The following is a 22,083-nucleotide window of genomic DNA, read 5'->3' as shown; positions in this document are numbered from 1 at the left end:
TTTTCTTTAAGTGGCCCATAAATTCTAAAGTTTCAGTCAGCGCTGCCAGCTACCAAAGGATTTACAAGCCAAGGCAGGGCAGGCTTTCATGACATTCTTCCTGGTCAGTTTAGATATCCAGCTCTAAACATGTCATGGAAAATACACACACCCACATAAGGGATCAGCTGAGCTCGAGGCCTTCACCTGCAAGGGGAGAGAACAAGGTACCTTGGGCCAGGAGCTATTCCTCAGGAAAGCTCTCCAGGCTAGAAGGTGGTCTTATACCACGCTTTTCACTGCCCAAAGGAGTCTCAAAGCAGCTTACAATTGCCTTCTCTTCCTCTCCTTGTGAGGTAGGTGGGGCTGAAAGAGCTCTGAAAGGACTGCTCTGTGAGAACAGCACTATCAGGGCTGTGACAGGCCCCAGGGTGCCCCGGTGGCTGCATATGGAGGAGCAGGGAATCAAACCCAGCTCCCCAGAGTAGCAGTCATCACTCTTAACCACTACACCATCCTGGCTCTCATGGCAATCCCCAAGATGTATACCATGAGAAGGATAAAGTAATCAACAAATCCAAGCACAAAGGAGGTTAGCCACAGCATCTCTGCAAGAGTCTCTGCTCCATTCCTCCCACACTTCCTTCCTGTGCACCTCTGTGAAGGCAAATAGTTCTAGCCACAGTGATCCATGCGACGGTCACCTCTAGACTGGACTTCTGCAATTCACTCTACGCAGGCCTGCCCTTATCCTCAATCCGGAAACTACAACTGGTTCAGAATACTGTGGCCAGGATCCTCACCAATACCCCGCGGAGATATCCCACATCCAGCCCATACTTCAACAACTCAGCTGGCTCCCAACTGAATTCGGATCAGGCTTAAGGTTCTTCTATTTACCTTCAAGGCCATACGCAGTCTGGGCCCAGCGTACCTCCCTGCCTATATCCCCAAGAGGCCCTTACGCTCTGCCCCCTGGCCCCAGAGAAGCACGTCGGTCCTCAACCAGGGCCAGAGCCTTCTCCATCCTGGCCCCACCTGGTGGAAGGAGCTCCCCGAGGAGATCAGGGCCCTGCCTGAACTCCCACAGTTCCGCAGGGCCTGCAAAAGGGAGCTCCTCCGCCAGGCATTTGCTTGAGGCCGACCGACTTAACCATCAACCACTGGTTCCCCCCTCCATGACCTGAACCGGTTTGACCTCCCTGAAGGGTTCTGTTAAAGTTGCCATTTCTGTTCTAATATTGTTAATCAAAGCCATGGACATCCTGTTAACCGCAGAACCACTGTTGGAATTGTGGTTGTTATGACTGTGTTATATACCTAGGATGTAACTACAGTAACATTTTATGTAAACTGCCCTGAGACAGGTGGTAGGGTGGCACGAAAATCTAAGAAATCAATCAATCCAAGGCAATTTAAAGCCATGTTGAGACCCCTTTGGGTACAGAAAGCAGGCTCTAGAAACCTGCCCTCTTTCTTCTTCATCCAGGCAATCGTGGCCTTTGAGTCTCTGCCAGGCCCTATGCTGCCCTCCTGCCCTGACCCCCAGGAAAGCTTCCTCTCCCTCTCCCAGCACACCACTGCCACCACCTGGCCTTTGCTGCTAATTAGGAAGCCACGCCTCCTTCCTGTTGGCCTCTCCTGCTCCCCAGCATCTGGTCAGCTCAACAACGGAGGATTAGCAGTTTGCCAACAGACCCCCTCCTCCTCCCGGCACCCATTGTAAATAGGGTGTTCAAACCATGGGGGTCTATGTGGTACAAAGAACAAGTGCCAGCAATAAAATTATAAAACATACACACACGGTCTCTGCAGCACCTGCATGCCTGCCCCCCCCCCACACCGTGAGCCCCATTTTTGGAATAAACGCCAACTTACTGAACTAGATGCCTGATGAGGAGTTCTAGCATCTCTCGGTTTATGTCAGGGAGTTTATAGACCAGAGCATGAATGGCTCCCAGCCTGTAGTCCAGAATCTCCGATTCTGCAGGAAGAAAGAGGTTTTGGCCTGAGACCAACACGCCGGAGGTTAGCAGAGATTTCGGCTGAAATCTGAATAGGGGGAGGCATCCCACATAATTTGGCGAATTACAAGCCGAAAGGCAGTTTCTGAACTGTATACAATGAATTGCCAAAAATAATTACAAAGAATTACAGTGAGAAGCATACCGTGGATGGGGTTTTGTTTAAGCCATCTCAAATTGACTTCATAGGTCCAGGGTGGGGAAAGCAACCAAAGCCTCCCCACTCCCTAATATAAAGTTCCTTTGGACAAATCCTTTGGGAAGTACACAAACGAATGAGTTTGAAATTTTGTGGCCATCCCTCTGTCAAAGCGTCCTAGAGCCTTTTCATACCAAATCTGGATCAGCCAAGCTGCTACAATACCACACAAGGCAATGCGGGGGGGGGGGGGAGAACCTCTGCATTTGGGCTTCCTGGGCACAATAGGGACAGCCTTTTGCTACGCCATGGCAATGACTCTCTCGGTGTGGGCCACATTTCAGAATCACAGAATCATAGGGCTGGAAGGGGCCATACAGGCCATCTAGTCCAACCCCCTGCTCAACGCAGGATCAGCCCTAAGCATCCTAAAGCATCCAAGAAAAGTGTGTATCCAACCTTTGCTTGAAGACTGCCAGTGAGGGGGAGCTCACCACCTCCTTAGGCAGCCTATTCCACTGCTGAACTACTCTGACTGTGAAAAACTTTTTCCTGATATCTAGCCTATATCGTTGTACTTGAAGTTTAAACCCATTACTGCGTGTCCTTTCCTCTGCAGCCAACGGAAACAGCATCCTGCCCTCCTCCAAGTGACAACCTTTCAAATACTTAAAGAAGGCTATCATGTCCCCTCTCAACCTCCTTTTCTCCAGGCTGAACATTCCCAAGTCCCTCAACCTATCTTCATAGGGCTTGGTCCCTTGGCCCAGATCATCCTCGTCGCTCTCCTCTGTACCCTTTCAATTTTACCTATGTCCTTCTTGAAATGCGGCCTCCAGAACTGCACACAGTACTCCAGGTGTGGTCTGACCAGTGCTGTATACAATGGGACTATGACATCTTGTGATTTTGATGAGATGCCCCTGTTGATACAGCCCAAAATGGCATTTGCCTTTTTTACCGCTGCATCACACTGCCTGCTCATGTTTAGTTTACAATCCACAAGTACCCCAAGGTCTTGTTCACACACAGTGTTACCTAGAAGCGTATCCCCCATCCAGTAGGCATGCTTTTCTTTTTTCTGACCCAGATGCAGAACTTTACACTTATCTTTATTAAACTGCATCTTGTTCTCATTTGTCCATTTTCCATTGTGTTCAGATCTCATTGAACTCTGTCTCTACCTTCTGGGGTATTTGCCAGTCCTCCCAATCTGGTGTCATGTGTAAACTTGATGAGTAGTCCCTCCACCCCCTCATCTAGATAATTAATAAATATGTTAGAAAGTACCGGACCGAGCACCGAGCCCTGAGGTACCCCGCTACACACTTCCCTCCAGTCTGATGAAACACCATTGACAACAACACTTTGAGTGCGGTTCTCTAACCAATTCCCTATCCACTTAACTATCTGAAAATCCAGATTGCAGTCCTTCAATTTATCCATCAGAACATCATGGGGAACCTTATCAAAAGCTTTACTAAAATCCAAGTAAATGATGTCAACCGAATTTCCACGATCCAGCAAACCTGTTACTTGGTCAAAAAAGGAAACCAGGTTGGTCTGACAGGACCTGTTGGAGACAAATCCATTGGATCACAATGGATCCATTGGATCTTCCTTGGATCACCAAATTGTCCTCCAGATGTTTACAGATCACTCCCTTTAATATCTGCTCCATGATCTTCCCCACAACAGAGGTCAGACTCACTGGTCTGTAGTTTCCCGGGTCATCCTTCCTCCCTTTTTTGAAGATCGGAATAACATTTGCTCTCTTTCAGTCCACCGGGACATCTCCAGTCCTTAAAGAGGTCCCAAAGATGATGGACAAGGGTTCTGCATGTTGTCCAGAAAGTTCTTTGAGCACTCTTGGGTGCATTTCATCTGGCCCAGGGGATTTGAACTCATCCAATGCAGCTAAATGCTTCTCAAAAACCTCTCTGTCCATGTCAACGTGCCACCCAGACACTATTCTTTGGCTACTGCCATCTCTAGATGTGCCTAAACGCTTTGACCTGTGGGAAAAAACAGATGTAAAATAGGCACTAAGCCTTTCTGCTCTCTCTGCATCCTCCGTTAGAGTTTGTCCATCTGCACCCAACAGTGGGCCTATTGCCTCCTTTACTTTACTTTTTGCTCTTCACGTAACTGAAAAAATCTTTTCCTGTTACAATGGGCTTCCCTGGCCAATCTTAGGTCACTCTCAGCCTTTCTGATGATTTCTTTTCTGCAGGGCCATCCCTAGGCAGAGACAAGTAACTGGGGCCTCACAGGCTATTTATTTTAGGCTTCTTGGAATAGCTCTGTGTTTCCTGCTGGCTCCAGGGCATCCAGCAAATATCCAGTGGGGATGATTTCCAGCAATCAGTTACGGGGAAAGGAGTTTGTAGGCGGGAGTTGGAGCAGCCAAGAAATGCCGATCAAGAGCGGCTGCCTAAAAGCTATTCCGAAGCTGGGGGAAGCTGGGAAGTTCACTGAAGGCAGCTGAAAGGCAGGCAAGGCGGCTGGGTAGTGGTTATGACATGAGGATCCGGTCCCCTCCCATCAGCACACCAGTCATCGGGGCAGTCAGCTGAAATGCCTTTAATTAAGTGGGCCGCTTGAACTCTGCACTGGCCAATTCATCTGTCTATTAACGAGCAGACCCTTGGTGCTGAATTATGACTGGAAGAGCATTCAAAAAGATACTCATCCTTTTCTTCCCTGCAGCAGAACAGAAGAGACAGGCACCTCCTTGCGCACCTTATACCTTACAGGTGTCTCCTGCTTCCCTTGGCTCAGTCAGCAGCTGGAGCGCAAGGCAGGAGCACCGTCCTCCTGGGACACCCGAGGCACTGGCTGCCTGTGGGAGTCCTGGTGCATCTGGATTACTCGGTGCTTGGCAAGGGAGGGGGTCACTGTCCAAATATGGGCACGTCAGGAGGTGGGGCTCCAAAGGGCTCCCCAGCTCCAAGAGCGGAGAATGCGACTCATGCAGGAACTGCTTCCGTCACGGCCCATCCCATCCTCTCGTAGTGGTCTGACTTGGTGCTGCAGACCACGAGAGCCTCTCTGGTGAGGGCAAGCACACTGGAAACACCCGCCTCCCCGTGTGCCCCGCCCTCCCTGGAGCTAACACCCCTCCCCCATAAGCTGCAGATAAACAAGCCGACTTAATTCAGCTCCTGTTATTTTGGGGGTGCCATTTCACATCCTGGACACAAGGTTACAAGGAGATAACCTTCACTTAACATCAGCAATAAAAACCTAAACTGCAACCACGGGGAAGGGGGCACCATGAACCTAGCGAGGTGCATCCATGATGAGCATGCACACAGCTTGGTGCTGCGCTGTGACACCCCTGTGAACACGGAACATGTCGCTGAAGCCACCTGGTTAGGGAAGCTCTGAAGCCGGTCCCATCTGCTGCGACAGCTGAAGGCAGGCAACTGGGGGACTCCCCACAAACTGGGATCCTCAAGTGGCATTACACGGTGGTTAAGAATCCTACTCTGTGGAGTGGAAGCAAAGAGCTTCCTGCCCTGGCACCGGTGTTCAGGCCTGACGGCTCGATCCAACCCTCACATGTGTACAAAGGGAGAAGGGAACCAACAGGATTTGCGACTCTGATGTCTGCGAGCAGCCGGTATTACAACTGCCCCAGCCAACGATCTCCAGAAAAGATTCGGCATCCCAAGGCTTGTTCTTCTCCCTAGAGGCAAAAGAACACATTTCCAGGAAACCACTCCAGTATTCCCCACTTCTCTCTGGCACATACTGGCAGCTGAGACCAATTCTTTGTGAAGCTTGTACGTCATGACAGGTTCAGAGAGGTTCCTGCAAAGGGGGCGGGGGGGGGGCGGGAACAGAAAGAATGCAGAGTTCATCAGGAGACAGCAAGGCACAGCTGTGTCTCTATTCTCAATTAGCATGGGAGAATCTGGAGATAATAAACCCCATTGCTTTAATTCCGCTGAGAACGCCATCTGGCACCCCATCCCTAGACTTTCTAACAGCCATCAAAATTGCCAATGAAGCTTTAGGGGGGAAACACACAGATTTGTTTCAAAGCAAGCCCTCTCCATGACCTGCCCACGCACTCAAATGCTTCGTGTTTGAGGTCCTCGGTCCACTTCGACATGAGTATAGCACCACTTCACCCCAGCTCCTCCCCATCCGAGAGAGAGACAGAGAGCGGACTGGCATTTCTCAATCAGAGAATGACTGTTGTGTCCACAGTCCAAGCGGGACGGGCTGCCTGAAGGAGGAACTCAGATACCATCAGCAAACATGCTGAGCTTGGTGCAAATGCGGCAGCTCTGCTGTGAACTTTGTTGCACTAAACGTTGCCACATGGACCTGCCACCCGCAAAACAAGCAATACACAAGCCAAGAGTGCACACACACTGGCTTGAAGTGGCGAAACAGCGGCTCCCAAGAAGGCCCAAGTGGGTGCTGCGTGAAGCCGCAGAGTTCGGGGACTTCCTTGGCTTGTGTGGGTTTTGCTCAACCCCTTCTGGTCTCAGCTTTTAGTCTTCCTTCAGCCCATCTCGACAGGCATGCTGCAAACCTCACAGCAGCCCAGAAGTGCACAGAGGAGAGAGAGAAGGGGAAAGGGGAGGAGGGCAGCTCCAAAAGGGAGCGTCTTCACCCAGATCTGGTCCCCCAGCAGCCCATCCTCAGTCACTGCAAAGCAGGAGACTTTGTGCACAGTTACCGCCAGGGGATCCTTCCAAGGAAAGCAGCTCTAAGATTCGCAAGTGGGGTGAGAAGAGGATTGGCTCCATTACTCCAGGGGCTGAAAAATCAGACAACCTTGCCAATTGCCTTCTGGAAGGAGCACCAGTGTCAGCACTTCATGCGGGTGCAGCAGGAAGAAAGTCAACAGGTAGAGCTGCTCATTGCTGAATGAGTTCTTGCCACGCCTGTTGAATGCCCCCTCCTGGCCATGCGGCTGTTAAAGCACAGCTGGCTACCTGATGTCAGACTCCATTAATAGCTCCTCCTGCAATTGCAAGTCAACTCCATATGGACTCTTTCCTTGCAACTGCTAGAAATTTAGCCACAGCTGATTTGCAAGAGCTTGTTTCACCCACAAACGTGTCACCAGAGGCGAAGCATGTGAGAGAGACTGTGAATCCAGGCAGACTTAACATTGGCTTCATCAGGCAACAGGCGGCCAGGTAACTGCTCAATTCCACACCATGCTGAAAAGGGAGGTTTTGGTAGGGGGAATGGGAAGGGGGAACACCTGGCTCCTTTTGTGTGGTATAAACAGAAGATGGAGACGCTAAAGCTGAGAGCCTGCTGCAGCCTTGGGCTCTCAGTTTGTTCCCTATCGCAGCGGTCCCCAACCTTCATCTGGTCGGGGACTGCCTCCAGGGGTGGGGGAGGGCCAGCGGCCCGGCTGCCGCAGTTGCTCATAAACGTGCATGCCCAATTGCTGCGCATGCACGTTTTGGCCACCAGGTGGCGTATACACGCATGCGCAGAGTTGCCGCGCATGCACATTTTGGCCACCAGGGGGCGCAACCGTGCATGCGTGGCACTTCCGCGCGTGCGTGTTAGCGTCGCTGCCGCGCCGGCTGCCGCACCGGCCTCTTTCCCCCCCTCTCGCTGCAAGGGGGGAGACAGGCGTGGCTGCTGGCGGCCCGGTACGATGGCCTTTGCGGCCTGGGACCGGGGGTTGGGGACCCCTGCCCTATCAGTTGCAGCTTTCACTTTCTGAAAGACAAGCTTCTAGGTCTCATTATTGCAAAGCCATTTGGGGAAGCCTCACGACCTAAAGGCAGAGTTTCAAGGGGAACACCCAGTCCTCCCCCCCACATGCAACTCCTTGACCACCACCCTCCATAAAAGAAGATGCATGAGTAAAATAATCAAACTGCAAATTCTATGTTGAATAACGCACATGAGTTGCAGAATATACTTTAGTTTTAGCACACAGCCACAAACATAATCAAAATCTTTAGTGCTTCTTATGAGTAGGAAATGCCTTACTAGTTTTTGCACAATAAAACCAGTTGTCTGTGAAGAGTATAGCTGGAATGATCCTATAATGCCTATTATGCTAGACTGTGAATCTAGCAACTTGGATTGGAAACTGGTTTTGTGAGTGCGGGTTGGGTGGTATTTCAGTCTTTAAGATCATCTGTAATCTGTAGCATATATAAAACACGGTGGAGGTTGTGGGAGGAGTTTCCGACCAACTCAACGCCTACTTGTTTCTTTTACACAACAGCCCTATCCACCCTCCAAAGGACTGATCATTACAGTCTGCAGATGAGCTGTAATTCCAGGAGCCCTCCAGGCCCCACCTGGAGGTTGGCTACCCCAGGTTGGAAAAATTCCTTGAGGGTAGGAGGTGGGGCCTCAAAATGTCACAATGCCTCACAGTCCGGCCTCCAAAGCCTCAGTTTTTGCCTGCAGAGCTGATCTTTACAGTCTAGAGATGAGCAGCGATAGTAGAGACAATGGCAGAGGCTTGCAGGGGTGGAGTGGTGCAGGTGCAGCCCACTTGGGCGGTGGGCTCTGGCCAGCCCTTGCCAGCAACCGATCTTAAAAGCTACCTGAGGTAGAACTTCAAAGAGCTGGTAATGGTCTTGATGTCCCAGTCGCTGCTCTGGAGGTCCATGTCCCCTGGGCATTTGGGATCTGGAGAAGGAAGGTAAGTCAAGTCAGGAAGCCTCATCCAGCAGGCCTGCCTAACATGCATGAACACAACATGCCAAAATTGCAAATTATATCAGGCAGTGCTAACTAATGCCAGAAGAGGTGAAGAAGAGCTGTTTTTAATGTCCCACTTTTCACTGCCCAAAGGAGACTCGAAGTGGCTTATAATGGCCTTCCCTTCCTCTCCCCACAACAGACACTGGCTTTGAAAGGGATTTTATCAATCATTTAAAAAGAAGGGGCAGTTGACGGAGGGGGGGGGGAGCCCGAGTCAGCTTCCATGTGGGGACAATTCTGCACTGTACTATAAAACACGGCCCATTCAAAAGTGGAGATCTTTCCAGTCCCTTCCCTATCTTGTGTTGCTGCCAGAATTTTTGGCCACTTAAAAAGAAAAAAAAAAACATTCTGTTTCAGAGGATGCAACTGCCCATATTTTCTGTAAGTAAATCTATGACCTTGCAATTCCTGCTCTCTGACAAAGACCCAGAGGTAACCATTTTAGCTGCCAGAGTTTTAACTAAGATGCTTTTATAATATGCTGCCTACCTTGTATTTTATCTTTTATAGTTTATTTAATCATTTTAAGATCTGTTTGGTTATGTAACCCCATGGCCTAATTTATTATTTTGTTGAAATTTTAAACCCTATTTTTATATGTCTTATACATATTTTATGCCAATAAAAGGTTACTGACTGAACTGCCCATATTTTAAAACAGTGGTCCCCAACTTTTTTATCACCGGGGACCGGTCAACACTTGACAATTGTACTGAGGACCGGCGGGGGGGGGGGTGTAGTCTTTTGCCAAGGGATGTCGCCACTGCTGCCTGAGCCCCTGCTCCACTTGCTTTCCCACTGGTGCCCCTGACTTCTCGCCGCCCGCTGGGGAGCTCTTGCCAGCAGCAGCTGTGCAGTGCCATGCCAAGGGTGAGCCCCAGCCATGGCGGCTGCTGGAGAGCCCCAAAGGTGAGCCAACGGCAGAATAGCAGGGCAGCCCCCGAGGCAGCAGCCCCCGAGGAGGACGAGGAGGAGCCACGGACCGGTACCGACTGATTCATGGACCAGTACCGGTCCCCGGACTGGGGGTTGGGGACCACTGTTTTAAAACACTGAGGAGTAGGAGGAGGATCTTTGGTATCAATGAGAGCAGGGAAGTCTGAAAACTCATACTAAATCTCCTGGGAGTCCCCAGGGCAGGTTTATCCAAGTAGCACATGTAGCATGAATTACAGGCCCCACGCTTCCAAGGACACTGCATGGTGCTTCTGCCCACAGATCAGGGCAGTATTCTCTCTTAGGACACTCGGAGTGACACCCTTTTCCACTGTGGGAGCCCCTAGTCCATAGCCATTCCCACAACAATTGTACTCTGCTAGGGCCTTTATGCAGGCCTGCCCTTGTCCCTGACCCAGAAATTGCAGTTGGTACAAAATGCAGCTGCTAGGGTCCTCATTGGTACATCTTGGAGGGCCCATATCCAGCTTGTGCTGAGGCTGCTGCATTGGTTTCCAGTTGCTGCCCGGAACCGGTTCAAGGTTTTGGTCTTGACCTTCAAGGCCATTCATGGTCTGGGACCCACATAACTGAGGGACCATCTGTCGCCCTATGCCCCCCCCCATAAGGCTTTGTATTCTGCGGGTACAGATGTGTAGGTAATTCCTGGCCCTAGAGAAGCATGCCTGGCCTCAACCAGGGCCAGGGCCTTTTTGGTCCTGGCCCATGCTAATGCCTCTGCTAGTGTTAGATAGCACTCTGGGCCAATGTGACATCCTGCAACCCACACTATTAAGTATACTGGGGGGATGAGTGTCATGTGTTAGTACCACCATGTTTCGTTCTGTTGTAAATTGTGCTATCCTGTTTTAATGGTTCTAGTCCGACTCCCTGGGGCAATAGAAAACAACTTGATGATGGATAGCATATCCCCTCTTAGATGTTTTCTCTCCAGGCGAAACAGACCAAGCTCCCCCAGCCTTTCTTCATATGTCTTGGTCTCCAAACCCCTCACCATCTTTGTTGCTCTCCTCTAGACACGTTCCAGTTTGTCAACATCCCTCTTCAACTGGGGTTCCCAAAACTGAACACAGGACTCCAAGTGAGGCCGAACCAGAGCAGAGTAAAGCGGTACCATCACCTCCCTTGACCTGGTCACGATACTCCATTTGATACAGCCCAAAATCCTATTTGCCTCTTTAGCCACCGAGTCGCACTGCTGACTCCTGTTCAATGTATGGTCTACTAAGACTCCTAGATCCTTTTTGCAGGGCTAGGCTGCTTAGCTTCGATCAGGCAAGGCTGGCCTGCTGTTTTTCATATATTTCTACACAAAGAGGGAGACCAGGAACTCACATGCTCCTCTGTGCTATTTGTACTTATGTAATACTTTCTGTGCAGTGTGGCCCTACCTTTGCCACATACCCATATCATGTTAATTCTTTTAGTATTTTACACATTTCCCCACCTTTTTCATGCTGATTATTTTATTGCATTTGTGTCCACAGTGAACCTCCAGGAATCAAATCCCTTGTGCATAATTTATCTGTGCAACATCCAGGTGAGGTCGTTTGGACTGGGAGACTGACAGGCCCACTGCCACCCATGAGCTTCATGGCCAAGCAAGGATTTGAAGCTGGGTCTCTCCCTGGGAAGCGCACCGTCCTACTCGTTAGGGCTCTTCTCCTCATTAGAATGCATTTTGTTCCATTATGTGCTAGTATAGCAGAAAGAACAGGTAACCCAGGATTACCTGTGAAGAGTTTTGACAGAAGATACTGCTCAGCTAACAGACCTGCGCATGGCAGGCTGCGGCAATGGGAAAGCCTCATTCCTGGAGTATTTGTCATTACCCAATCAGCACCGCCTGCATGCACATGTCTCATGTTTGGCATTTAGAAATGCTCTGCACATTTTAAAGTACACACCTTTGCAAGCAAATAAATGGCATATCGCAAAATCTGGCTATGCACTTCACAAACACCAGGCTGCTGCAACTTCCCATCGCTGGCATCCTGATTTCTGCTTAACGAGCATCCATTCGTTCAGCATCTTGCTTTCACTCTACTACATCTGGTTTCTTTCTCAATCTGTCCTTTCTCCTCCCTGCCCCAGCATGGCTGCTCTGACGCTCTTCCAGCCCCCTCTCCCTACTTAACGCCCCCAGCCAAAAGATTCTGCAGGTCTGTTCACTGTTGCTGCTGCCTTGATAACACAAGCATGACTGTTGCCCAATTTTTTTTAATTACAATTTTTTGTTCCTCTCAGGGTTTCTTTTTTCCTCACATCTCAATGCCACTCTGCTCAAAGTGTTGTCAATTCTTGGGGACCAAACTTTTAACTGTGTTCTCTCTGTTTCCTGCAAATGTATCCCTCCTCCTGCTCTGAGACAGTTCATTTTTAACAATGTGTTATTCTTGCTTGTTTTGTGAACTTGCTTGTTCTCTTTATTCTCTGACTGTTTCTCTCATTTACCTGCAGTTGTATTCAGAGCTTTCTGTTCCCCTTATTGAAATATCCATAGATCCAGGTGGGTCACCATGTTGGTCTGAAGCAACAGAACAAAATTTGGGTCCAGTCGTGGCACCTTTAAGACCGACCGAGTTTAATTCTGAATCTAAGCTTTCATGTCTGTACACAAATCATAGCTCATCCTTCTGAGGTTCTCGGTGATGTAAAACGTTTCCATTTCTTCCTTCCCCAGTTCTGCCACATTCCTTCTTGACTTAGTTTCTCCAGCTAGATTTCTTTTCCTCTCACTCCCCACGGCCTCCCTAGATCATCCAGTCAATTGTAGCTTTCCCCTCAGCCTGGAATTTGTCCCTGGTTAGGCTAGAGCTGTTCTTTCTCACACAACATTCGTGACAGTGGTGAATGGCTTACTGAAGACTTATACGCTTGTCAAGCCAACTGTCATTTTCCCAAGCCCCTTGCCCAAAATGTGAAGTTCCTCACACTCCTATTCAGTGTCCTCCATGCTGTCATCTTCACTCCCCTCCCTGTGCAGGCTCAACACTACAGACCTGCAAGCTCCCCACTTCCCACGGTCTTCTGTGTGGCTTGCAGGACTTCACGGTGATCGCATGCCTTGAACGCTCTACAGTTCAGCATATTCCTTAAGGCCCATTTTTCAAGGCTCTGTCTGGCTAGACAAAGAATTCAGATTGCAGCGGGGGTGGGTTCCTTTTCCTCTGTGCAGTGATTCAGATGTAGCTCCTGCTCCTGCTACTCTTTTCCTGTGGGCAGGGAAGGGAGCCACTGGTCAATGCTGTGGGGTTCTGTGCTTTGCGCTCTGGCCCTGATCTGCACCAAGCTCCCTCACAGCTTTAAATGAGAAACAGGAACAAGGGAGATGGTCTAAAAACAGAACGCCCGGCATCCCACAGAGCTTGCACCTCATGGAGCCCCCCTCCCACGCCCCGGACAGGACCGGGCACAGTTTGGGCCTTGCTTGCATCTCGGACTGGACTGACTTTGGTCCTGTTCCTCCCCCAACTACTGTGGTTGTCTAGCAAGCACACAGGATCTCCTCTTGGAGGGCGGGTTATTTTACAAAAATCAAGATGGGACTCCCATCACAGAGTCATTATTTCTTTGCAACCTCAGGCGGAAGGCCCTCCTGCTCTCTCCTGTTTCATGCCAAGCCACATGCACTCACTTTCTGCCAGGAGAAAGTCCAGGGGTAGTCAAACTGTGGCCCTCCAGATGTCCATGGACTACAATTCCCATGAGCCCCTGGTGTAGTGGCTAGGCCCAGTCTTACCAGGCCTTGGAAACCAAGTAGGGTTGGCCGTGGTTAGTAGTTGGAGGGGACACCACCAAGGAAGTCCAGGGTCAGGATGCAGAGGCAGGCAAGGGCAAGCACCTCTGTCCATCTGCCCGGACCAGGATGGCCCGATCTCAGGAGGAGGAGAGCTTGGAAGCTAAGCAGGGTCAGTCCTGGGTAATATTTGGATGAGAGGTCACCAAGTCCCCAGGTCCCTCACCAGGCAGAGGGAGGCAATGGCAAATCACCTCCAAATGTCTCTTGCTCTGAAAATCCTAGAGCAGGAGTGGCCAGCCTGTGGCTCTCCAGGTGTCACAGGAGCCCCTGCCAGCATAGCCATTAGGCAGGGCCTCATGGGACTTGTGGTCCAGGAACATCTGGAGAGCCAGTTTGGCCACCCCTGCCCTGCAGGACAGCCAGAGGTTGGCCCTGAAGGCCCTTTCCACTACCTGCACTGGTTGGCGTCTCGGACTGAACTCTGGGAGACCCGGGCTTCAACCCATCAGTCTGTTGTGAAACTGGTTTGGCGACCATGAGCCAGTTACACACTCTCAGTTTAAACGAATGAACAGGGAAAAAGTAGAGGAAGAAGGAATGTCACATCACCCAACATTCCTTGAACAAGGGGGCACACTAAACAATGCACTAGACAGAGCTTCACATAAGCAGAAGAAAATATGATTATTTTATTGTTTATTTGAAAGCTCTGGCCTCAGCGGAGCTTCAGGATTTTTCTTAGCTTTTCTGTAGAACTTTATGAGCTTATATTGGTATACTTCCAACCATAAAGAGTCAAAACCTAAAGAAGGGGTAGTCAAACTGCAGCCCTCCAGATGTCCATGGACTACAATTCCCAATGCGAATGCTGGCAGGGGCTCATGGGGACTGTGGTCCATGGACATCTGGAAGGCCGCAGTTTGACTACCCCTGCCCTAAAGAGTCAAAAGCCTGAAGTTTCTCCGGTTGTGCTGAGGGCCAAGGGGCCGGAGTGGTCTGTGAAGGCAACCATTTTATCTCCCCCAGGGTTTCTGCCACTCTGGCCTCACGTATAGATGATGAAACCAGAATTAATGCCATCCAGGTTGTCATCCAACTGGCTCTTCCTGTTTAATATTGTTTCTACAGGGTGGCACGTTCTATAAGATTTACCTTTTGCTTCTTAACTTAGATCTTATTTTAACACTATCATCTATTTACGAAGATCACTGTGAATTCTAGCCTTGTGGCCTTCACAGTTCGAAGACAAGCCTCATTTCCAGAACTGAGGGCCATTCCGCACCCGATAAATATAATGAAAGGCTTACCTTATGAAGACGGCATCATTTTGGCATTTTGCACAACGTCGGCAACCTCCTGTGTCCATCCAGCAAACCTCAAGTAGGGTTGGGTGCTTTGGCGCCCGAAGCAGCTGGTCTCTCCCAATGCAGCCAGCGCTGTGCCATGGGGGGAGGGGTGCAGGCGTCATCTCGCCAGTGGGCGCATACACGCAGGCACGGAGCTCTACACCTGCATGTGTGCACCCGCCAGCGCACTGACTCCCGCACCTCCCCCCTTCAGCACGGGGCTGGCTGCGCAGGGAGAGCCCAACCGCTTTGGGTGCCGAAGCACCCAAACCTAACCTCAAGCGACATCCCCCATTTCAAAGCGGTAGTTGGGGAATTGCATCAAGTTGATCCCCCAATTTATGTAGTGTGAGCTACAGGAGAGCAACCAGCAGTCCATATGCTAAAGAAATGTATGGAGGCAAAGAAGCACTATCTCAAGTTTTCAAAAGGCTGCCATATGGAGGATGGAGCAGAATGGTTCTCTCTTGCCCCGGAAGGACGGACCAGAACGAATGGGATGAAATTAATTCAAAAGAAATTCCATCTAAACATCCGGAAGAAGTCCCTGAAAGTTAGAGCGGTTCCTCAGTGGAACAGGCTTCCTCGGGGGAGGGGGGTCTCCATCTTTGGGGATTTTTAAGCAGAGGCTGGAGAGCCATCTGACGGAGAGGCTGATTCTGTGAAGGCTCAAGGGTGGGGCAGGTTATAGAAGATGAGCAATTGGGATGTGAGTGTCCTGCATAGTGCAAGGGGTTGGACTAGATGACCCATGAGATCCCTTTCCAACTCTATGATTCTATGAGGTGGGTTGACTTGCAGAGGGAAAAAATCAACCTAAATCATGAACAGTAGTTTCGGCATAATACATTCTCAAAGATACACTGAGCTCCCTGCAACATGTACAGTTGGTTTAAACAGTATATTAATTATCGCGACTTCTTCATTAGATCAACAGTTGCAATAGAAATATAATGATGTATTGTGCCAAGTGAAGAAAGCTGAAGAATTAGCTTCTATGCCAGGGGTGGCCAGACTGTGGCCCTCCAGATATCCATGGACTACAATTCCCATGAGCCCCTGCCCTTCCATAGTCATCTGGAGAGCCGCAGTTTGGCCACCCCTGCTCTATGCAATTCAATGAAAGAGACAGCTATATCTTTTTCTTTCTTTTAAAAAATAATTATTCTTTTATTGCAGTACTAGGAAAAGAGCCCATTGTAAATCAAATACAATGCGCGCTAGCATGTGGGGGCAGAGGGAGGGACAGGGCAGCGCATGGGAAGGAAGCGCACCTTATACAGGAGGCGTCGTCGAGGGTGGGTGGCGGTGGCGGGGCATCCTCGGCGGGTCCTCGGCGGCCATCTTCGATTGCGGGCGGGTCTTTCGGAGCTCTGTTGTCGCTAGGCACGGGAGTCCCCGCCAGCTGCGCGCAGGGGCGTCAGGCCGCCGGCCAAGGAGCAACTGTGAGCCGCGCCGCGCGCGGCTCACAGTTACTCCAGCGGGGAATCGGAGGGACCAATCGGCAGGCGCAACAGTCTGTCCGGAGGAAGGGGTCAATCGGCACCCTTCCTCATCCCGGACACAGCCCGCCTTCCAAGGGCTTACTGTTTTATTTAGTCCGCAGTGCCTGCGGCACTACGGGCTTCTGTTAAGATTAGAAGCCAAACGTGTTGCATTCAGGAATACAACGAGCGCTAGATGAGGGGGATGGAGTGGCAGAACTCTGCAGGTGGCCTCCCCCTCCCACCATGACCTGGAAAGGCTGCAGGCAGCTGTTAGGAAACTCACTGGCAGGGGCAGCTCTCACGCGGCAGGGATCTGCAGCCTCCGAGCCTCGGAGGGAAGTGGGAGGAGGAGGGGGCAGTTGGGGGGTGGGACAGAAGGCAGTTGTCTGGCCGCTGGGCAAACAGGCAAGCTGCTTGGAGGACAAGGCACTCAGGGGCAGGACAGCTGCCTGAGTGGGTGTTAAGTGCTGAGTGGCACTTAAGCCATGAGACTTCCATCTCTATGATACTATGACGCTTCTCTGGAGAACTGGGTTTGATTCCCCAATTCTCCACATCTAGCCAGCTTGGGTGACCTTGGGCTACTTGCAGTCTTCTTAGATAAGGAGTAACATGTCCAGATCACGGGAGGTGATGGTATATGTTTTTATGATTATGTTGCAAGCTGCCTTGAGCAGGCAAGGCTGAGAGGGATGGAATATAAATAAAAAAACAAAAGTAAAATAAAAGTCATGTGGCAAAAGGAAAGACCAGTGGATTCAAGAGGATAAGCTATTTCAGGTCAAACTATACGTGAGCCACCATCTAGATCTCGTGTCCACATTAAGATGCTTTACACTGAATTGCACCACTGATCCTATGGCCAGGGATCGAACCAGGAACCTTCTGCATGCCAAGTGGATGCCTTACCACTAAACCACAGCCCCTCATGGTGTTCTCAAGCCCCTTTAAAATGGGGGGGGGGTGCAATCCCATCCAGTGTGGCCCTTAGAAAGCGAGAAAGGACAAACGTGAGGCGACAAGGAAAGCGTCCAGAGCTAACATGGGCCTGATGGTGTGGGTGGCCTCTGCTTGGCAGGGCAGTGGGCACACAGACAGAAGACATCGCGAATCGCTGCTCCTTACCGAAGAAGGCATTCAAGAGCTTTTGGACCTGGATATTGCTGCCCACCGTTCGATACACACCTTCAGATGTTACTCCTGAGCAGTAAGGAAACAAGCAGATCAAATATCTCCTAAGTGGATGGCATTTTGAAAGTGCAACAGCGCCCCCTGGAGCCATTATGTTTTTAAACAACAAACTCCCATGAAGATAGATCCAGGGGGGGCCCTGTGGGTCTGCAGCAGCAGGACAAAGCCTGAGTCTGGGGCACCTTGAAGACCCCCAGAGGGTCATTCTGGGGATAAGCTTCCCTGTGCCTGAGGACTTCTCCAGGGGGATCCGGGGGGCGGCCCTGTGGGTCTGAAGCAGCAGGACAAAGCCTGAGTCTGGGGCACCTTGAAGACCCCCAGAGGGTCATTCTGGGGATAAGCTTCCCTGTGCCTGAGGACTTCTCCAGGGGGATCCGGGGGGGGGCTGTGGGTCTGGAGCAGCAGGACAAAGCCTGAGTCTGGGGCAACTTGAAGACCCCCAGAGGGTCATTCTGGGGATAAGCTTCCCTGTGCCTGAGGACTTCTCCAGGGGGATCCAGGGGGTGGCCCTGTGGGTCTGAAGCAGCAGGACCAAGCCTGAGTCTGGGGCACCTTGAAGACCCCCAGAGGGTCATTCTGGGGATAGGCTTCCCTGTGCCTGAGGACTTCTCCAGGGGGATCCAGGGGGTGGCCCTGTGGGTCTGAAGCAGCAGGACAAAGCCTGAGTCTGGGGCACCTTGAAGACCCACAGAGGGTCATTCTGGAGATAAGCTTCCCTGTGCCTGAGGACTTCTCCAGTGGGATCTGGGGGGGGGGGGCTGTGGGTCTGGAGCAGCAGGACAAAGCCTGAGTCTGGGGCACCTTGAAGACCCCCAGAGGGTCATTCTGGAGATAAGCTTCCCTGTGCCTGAGGACTTCTCCAGGGGGATCCGGGGGGGGGGGGCTGTGGGTCTGGAGCAGCAGGACAAAGCCTGAGTCTGGGGCACCTTGAAGACCCCCAGAGGGTCATTCTGGGGATAAGCTTCCCTGTGCCTGAGGACTTCTCCAGGGGGATCCGGGGGGGGGGGGGCTGTGGGTCTGAAGCAGCAGGACAAAGCCTGAGTCTGGGGCACCTTGAAGACCCCCAGAGGGTCATTCTGGGGATAGGCTTCCCTGTGCCTGAGGACTTCTCCAGGGGGATCCAGGGGGGGCTGTGGGTCTGAAGCAGCAGGACGAAGCCTGAGTCTGGGGCACCTTGAAGACCCCCAGAGGGTCATTCTGGGGCTAAGCTTCCCTGTGCCTGAGGACTTCTCCAGGGGGATCTGGGGGGGGGGGGCTGTGGGTCTGAAGCAGCAGGACAAAGCCTGAGTCTGGGGCACCTTGAAGACCCCCAGAGGGTCATTCTGGAGATAAGCTTCCCTGTGCCTGAGGACTTCTCCAGGGGGATCCAGTGGGGGGGCTGTGGGTCTGAAGCCTGAGTCTGGGGCACCTTGAAGACCCCCAGAGGGTCATTCTGGGGCTAAGCTTCCCTGTGCCTGAGGACTTCTCCAGGGGGATCTGGGGGGGGGGCTGTGGGTCTGAAGCAGCAGGACAAAGCCTGAGTCTGGGGCACTTTGAAGACCCCCAGAGGGTCATTCTGGAGATAAGCTTCCCTGTGCCTGAGGACTTCTCCAGGGGGATCCGGGGGGGGGGGGCTGTGGGTCTGAAGCAGCAGGACAAAGCCTGAGTCTGGGGCACCTTGAAGACCCACAGAGGGTCATTCTGGGGATAAGCTTCCCTGTGCCTGAGGACGTCTCCAGGGGGATCCAGGGGGGGGGGCTGTGGGTCTGAAGCAGCAGGACAAAGCCTGAGTCTGGGGCACCTTGAAGACCCACAGAGGGTCATTCTGGGGATAAGCTTCCCTGTGCCTGAGGACGTCTCCATGGGGATCCAGTGGGGGGGCTGTGGGTCTGAAGCCTGAGTCTGGGGCACCTTGAAGACCCACAGAGGGTCATTCTGGGGATAAGCTTCCCTGTGCCTGAGGACTTCTCCAGGGGGATCCAGGGGGGGGGGCTGTGGGTCTGGAGCAGCAGGACAAAGCCTGAGTCTGGGGCACCTTGAAGACCCACAGAGGGTCATTCTGGGGATAAGCTTCCCTGTGCCTGAGGACGTCTCCAGGGGGATCCAGGGGGGGGCCCTGTGGGTCTGAAGCAGCAGGACAAAGCCTGAGTCTGGGGCACCTTGAAGACCCCCAGAGGGTCATTCTGGGGATAAGCTTCCCTGTGCCTGAGGACTTCTCCAGGGGGATCCGGGGGGGGGGGGGGGGCTGTGGGTCTGAAGCAGCAGGACAAAGCCTGAGTCTGGGGCACCTTGAAGACCCCCAGAGGGTCATTCTGGGGATAAGTAGGCTCCCAAGAAAACCTATCCCCAGAATGAAACTTGGTTGGTCTTACAGATGCCCTTGGACTCAACCTTTGTTCTACGGATAGTTCCCTTCACTGAGTGAGCCAGGAGATGAAACCACCTTCAGACGCCAGTTGAGGAAAACGGTTCACCAACCCAGATAGCGTTTGGGCTTGCCTACCTTCTTCCCCAGCCGAGAATCATGGTTCAGCAGTCCCTCCCATCACCCATAAGAATTCAAGCACATAGCTAATGGTCAAGATTACACTTGGCAGGTGTTAAAGGTGTTACAGGATTCAAACTTGGTTCTATTAACCACTATAAGGATGCGAAGAAGAGAGGGCAGTCTTGGAGAGGCAATGAGCACAGCACAAAATCACACTGTATAGCTAAATAAAAGAATTCCACAGGAAAATATTGTTCCAAAATGGATTGCATTAAAGTTAACGTTTCTTCATTTACCTTTGAATTTGATCTAAATAAGTAGGTTAATAAGTTTGTTACATTTTGGTTGAAGATGTGGCCCTCTTTAGGCACTGGGCATGCTAAACTGGCCCCCATGTGCCAAAAGGGTGGGGACTCTGGCCTACTTGATTGGCCAGTAGTTGGACAGGCAGCCAATCAGATACACAATGAGTCCAAACTCCTCCCACCATCCCTGATGTGTGTCAAAAATAACACCTCCGAGGAAGACCCACTGAGGGTCGAAATGCATCAGGTCTAAGGCCTAAGATTGTACGGTGCATAGGATAATTTTTAAATAATGCCCTGTGGACTTTGTGTGTGTTTTTAACCTTAGAGAACTGTTTTAAGCTCCACACAATAAATGTTTATATAATTTTGTAACCTGTTGTCTGAATTCCACAGATGTCCAACCTTTCTGATCCCAGCTAATTCCAGTTAGATTTCTTTGTTTTCTGTTCCATGCAAGTCTCTCCTCTCCTTGTTCTTTGATTTATGGACTAAGCAGCACATGTGCCCAACAAGCCCTGCCTAAGTGAAGAAATGGCCCTCTCAAACACTCCCGTGGGCCACGTCTGTTGGCTTCCAGCTGATGCCCCCCCCCCGAAATACCCCAGCCTGAAAAACTCATCAGGAACCTTAAAAGATATGGCAGCACAAAGCCACTTCTTTGGCATTCCCCACCAATCAGCTGAGGAATTCCAATGGCATTCGTTTTGCAGGGCCAAGGTGGGCCAGTCATTCAAAGTCCTGATGGCAAAACCGCCTTGTTGGAGATCTTCCACGTCACGGACAGGACTCAGCTGAGCTGCTCCCATTTACTTTAGTGGCCCTTTGAAATCCCTGGCTCCAAACCCAGCCAACAGCTCTTCCCGACCAGCTCCCTTCTCTTTCTTGCGTTACTTTGGATTGCCGTTGCCTTAAATGTGGCACGAGGGAGCGTGCCCATTTTTAATTAGCACTTTAATTTTTCTCCCTGCCTTCACGCAAGTCTTGCTGCTCACCAAATATTTCCAAGAGTACTTAAAACATCTGCTTTTATTGCAGGTTCTCAAGAGAGGTTTATGAGGGATATAAAAGTCCTCCTCAGTTTTGCTACCATGAGCACACCCGCAAATTGGGCTCTGTGATTTGTCTTCTTGCAAGGCTGTGTTCAGCCCCCTCACGGAGACACTGAGCCAGAAGTCCCCCTTGCCCGAGGAGGAGACCGCAGTCAGTTAGTTAGGCAGAAGGAAGCAGCAGAAGCAGCTTCCAAATTTACCTTTGGTCTCCACAACGTTGATGCATTTCCGGACAAATCTGAAGCCCACCTCATTCAGCTCCACTATTTGGGGGTGAAAAAGAAAGGAAGGAAGAAAACAAGTCAGCAACAGTGTTACCATTTAGCTCTCTAAATGTGGCAGCAAGGGCAGGCCCACAACAGCACTGGCAGAGCCTGAAGACGCAGAGGAGCGGAGCACCAGGCCACTCAAAGGGTACGGTTTTATTATGAGGGGAAACAGCTTCATAGAGGAGGAGGAGGAGGAGGAGGAGGAGGAGGAGGAGGAGGAGGAGGAGGAGGAGGAGGAGGAGGAGGAGAGAAGTCATTCTGCAGTTCTGGAAGCAAGCAGGAAGTCTCCATTCAGGACACTGGAGGAGATCATTTGAAAAATACCAGGAAGCTCCTGATCTAACTATGCCAAAACCTATCTCCTCTAATATTCCTCACAACAGGCGCCCTGTGGGGTAGGGGGTAGGGGGTGGA

At 51.2% G+C, this 22,083-nt stretch overlaps 1 protein-coding gene across 4 annotated transcripts in view; it reads right to left on the bottom strand.

Moving 5' to 3' along the window:
- OPHN1 (oligophrenin 1) overlaps positions 1 to 22,083 on the bottom strand; it is a 107,812-nt gene that overhangs the window by 21,336 nt on the left and 64,393 nt on the right. For all 4 annotated transcript variants that reach the window (XM_077308397.1, XM_077308396.1, XM_077308399.1 and 1 more), the window contains exons 13-17: positions 21,601 to 21,663; positions 17,511 to 17,585; positions 8,691 to 8,775; positions 5,900 to 5,958; positions 1,858 to 1,963 (exon numbers count right to left, since the gene is read on the bottom strand). In XM_077308397.1, the coding sequence (XP_077164512.1) occupies positions 1,858 to 1,963; positions 5,900 to 5,958; positions 8,691 to 8,775; positions 17,511 to 17,585; positions 21,601 to 21,663 (388 nt within the window). The remainder of the gene's footprint in view (positions 1 to 1,857; positions 1,964 to 5,899; positions 5,959 to 8,690; positions 8,776 to 17,510; positions 17,586 to 21,600; positions 21,664 to 22,083) is intronic.

This window comes from Paroedura picta, chromosome 13, assembly GCF_049243985.1.
Source record: "Paroedura picta isolate Pp20150507F chromosome 13, Ppicta_v3.0, whole genome shotgun sequence".
Lineage (NCBI taxonomy): Eukaryota > Metazoa > Chordata > Lepidosauria > Squamata > Gekkonidae > Paroedura > Paroedura picta.
Note: the sequence above shows the minus strand (reverse complement) of the source record. Positions and strands in the feature narration are given on the sequence as shown.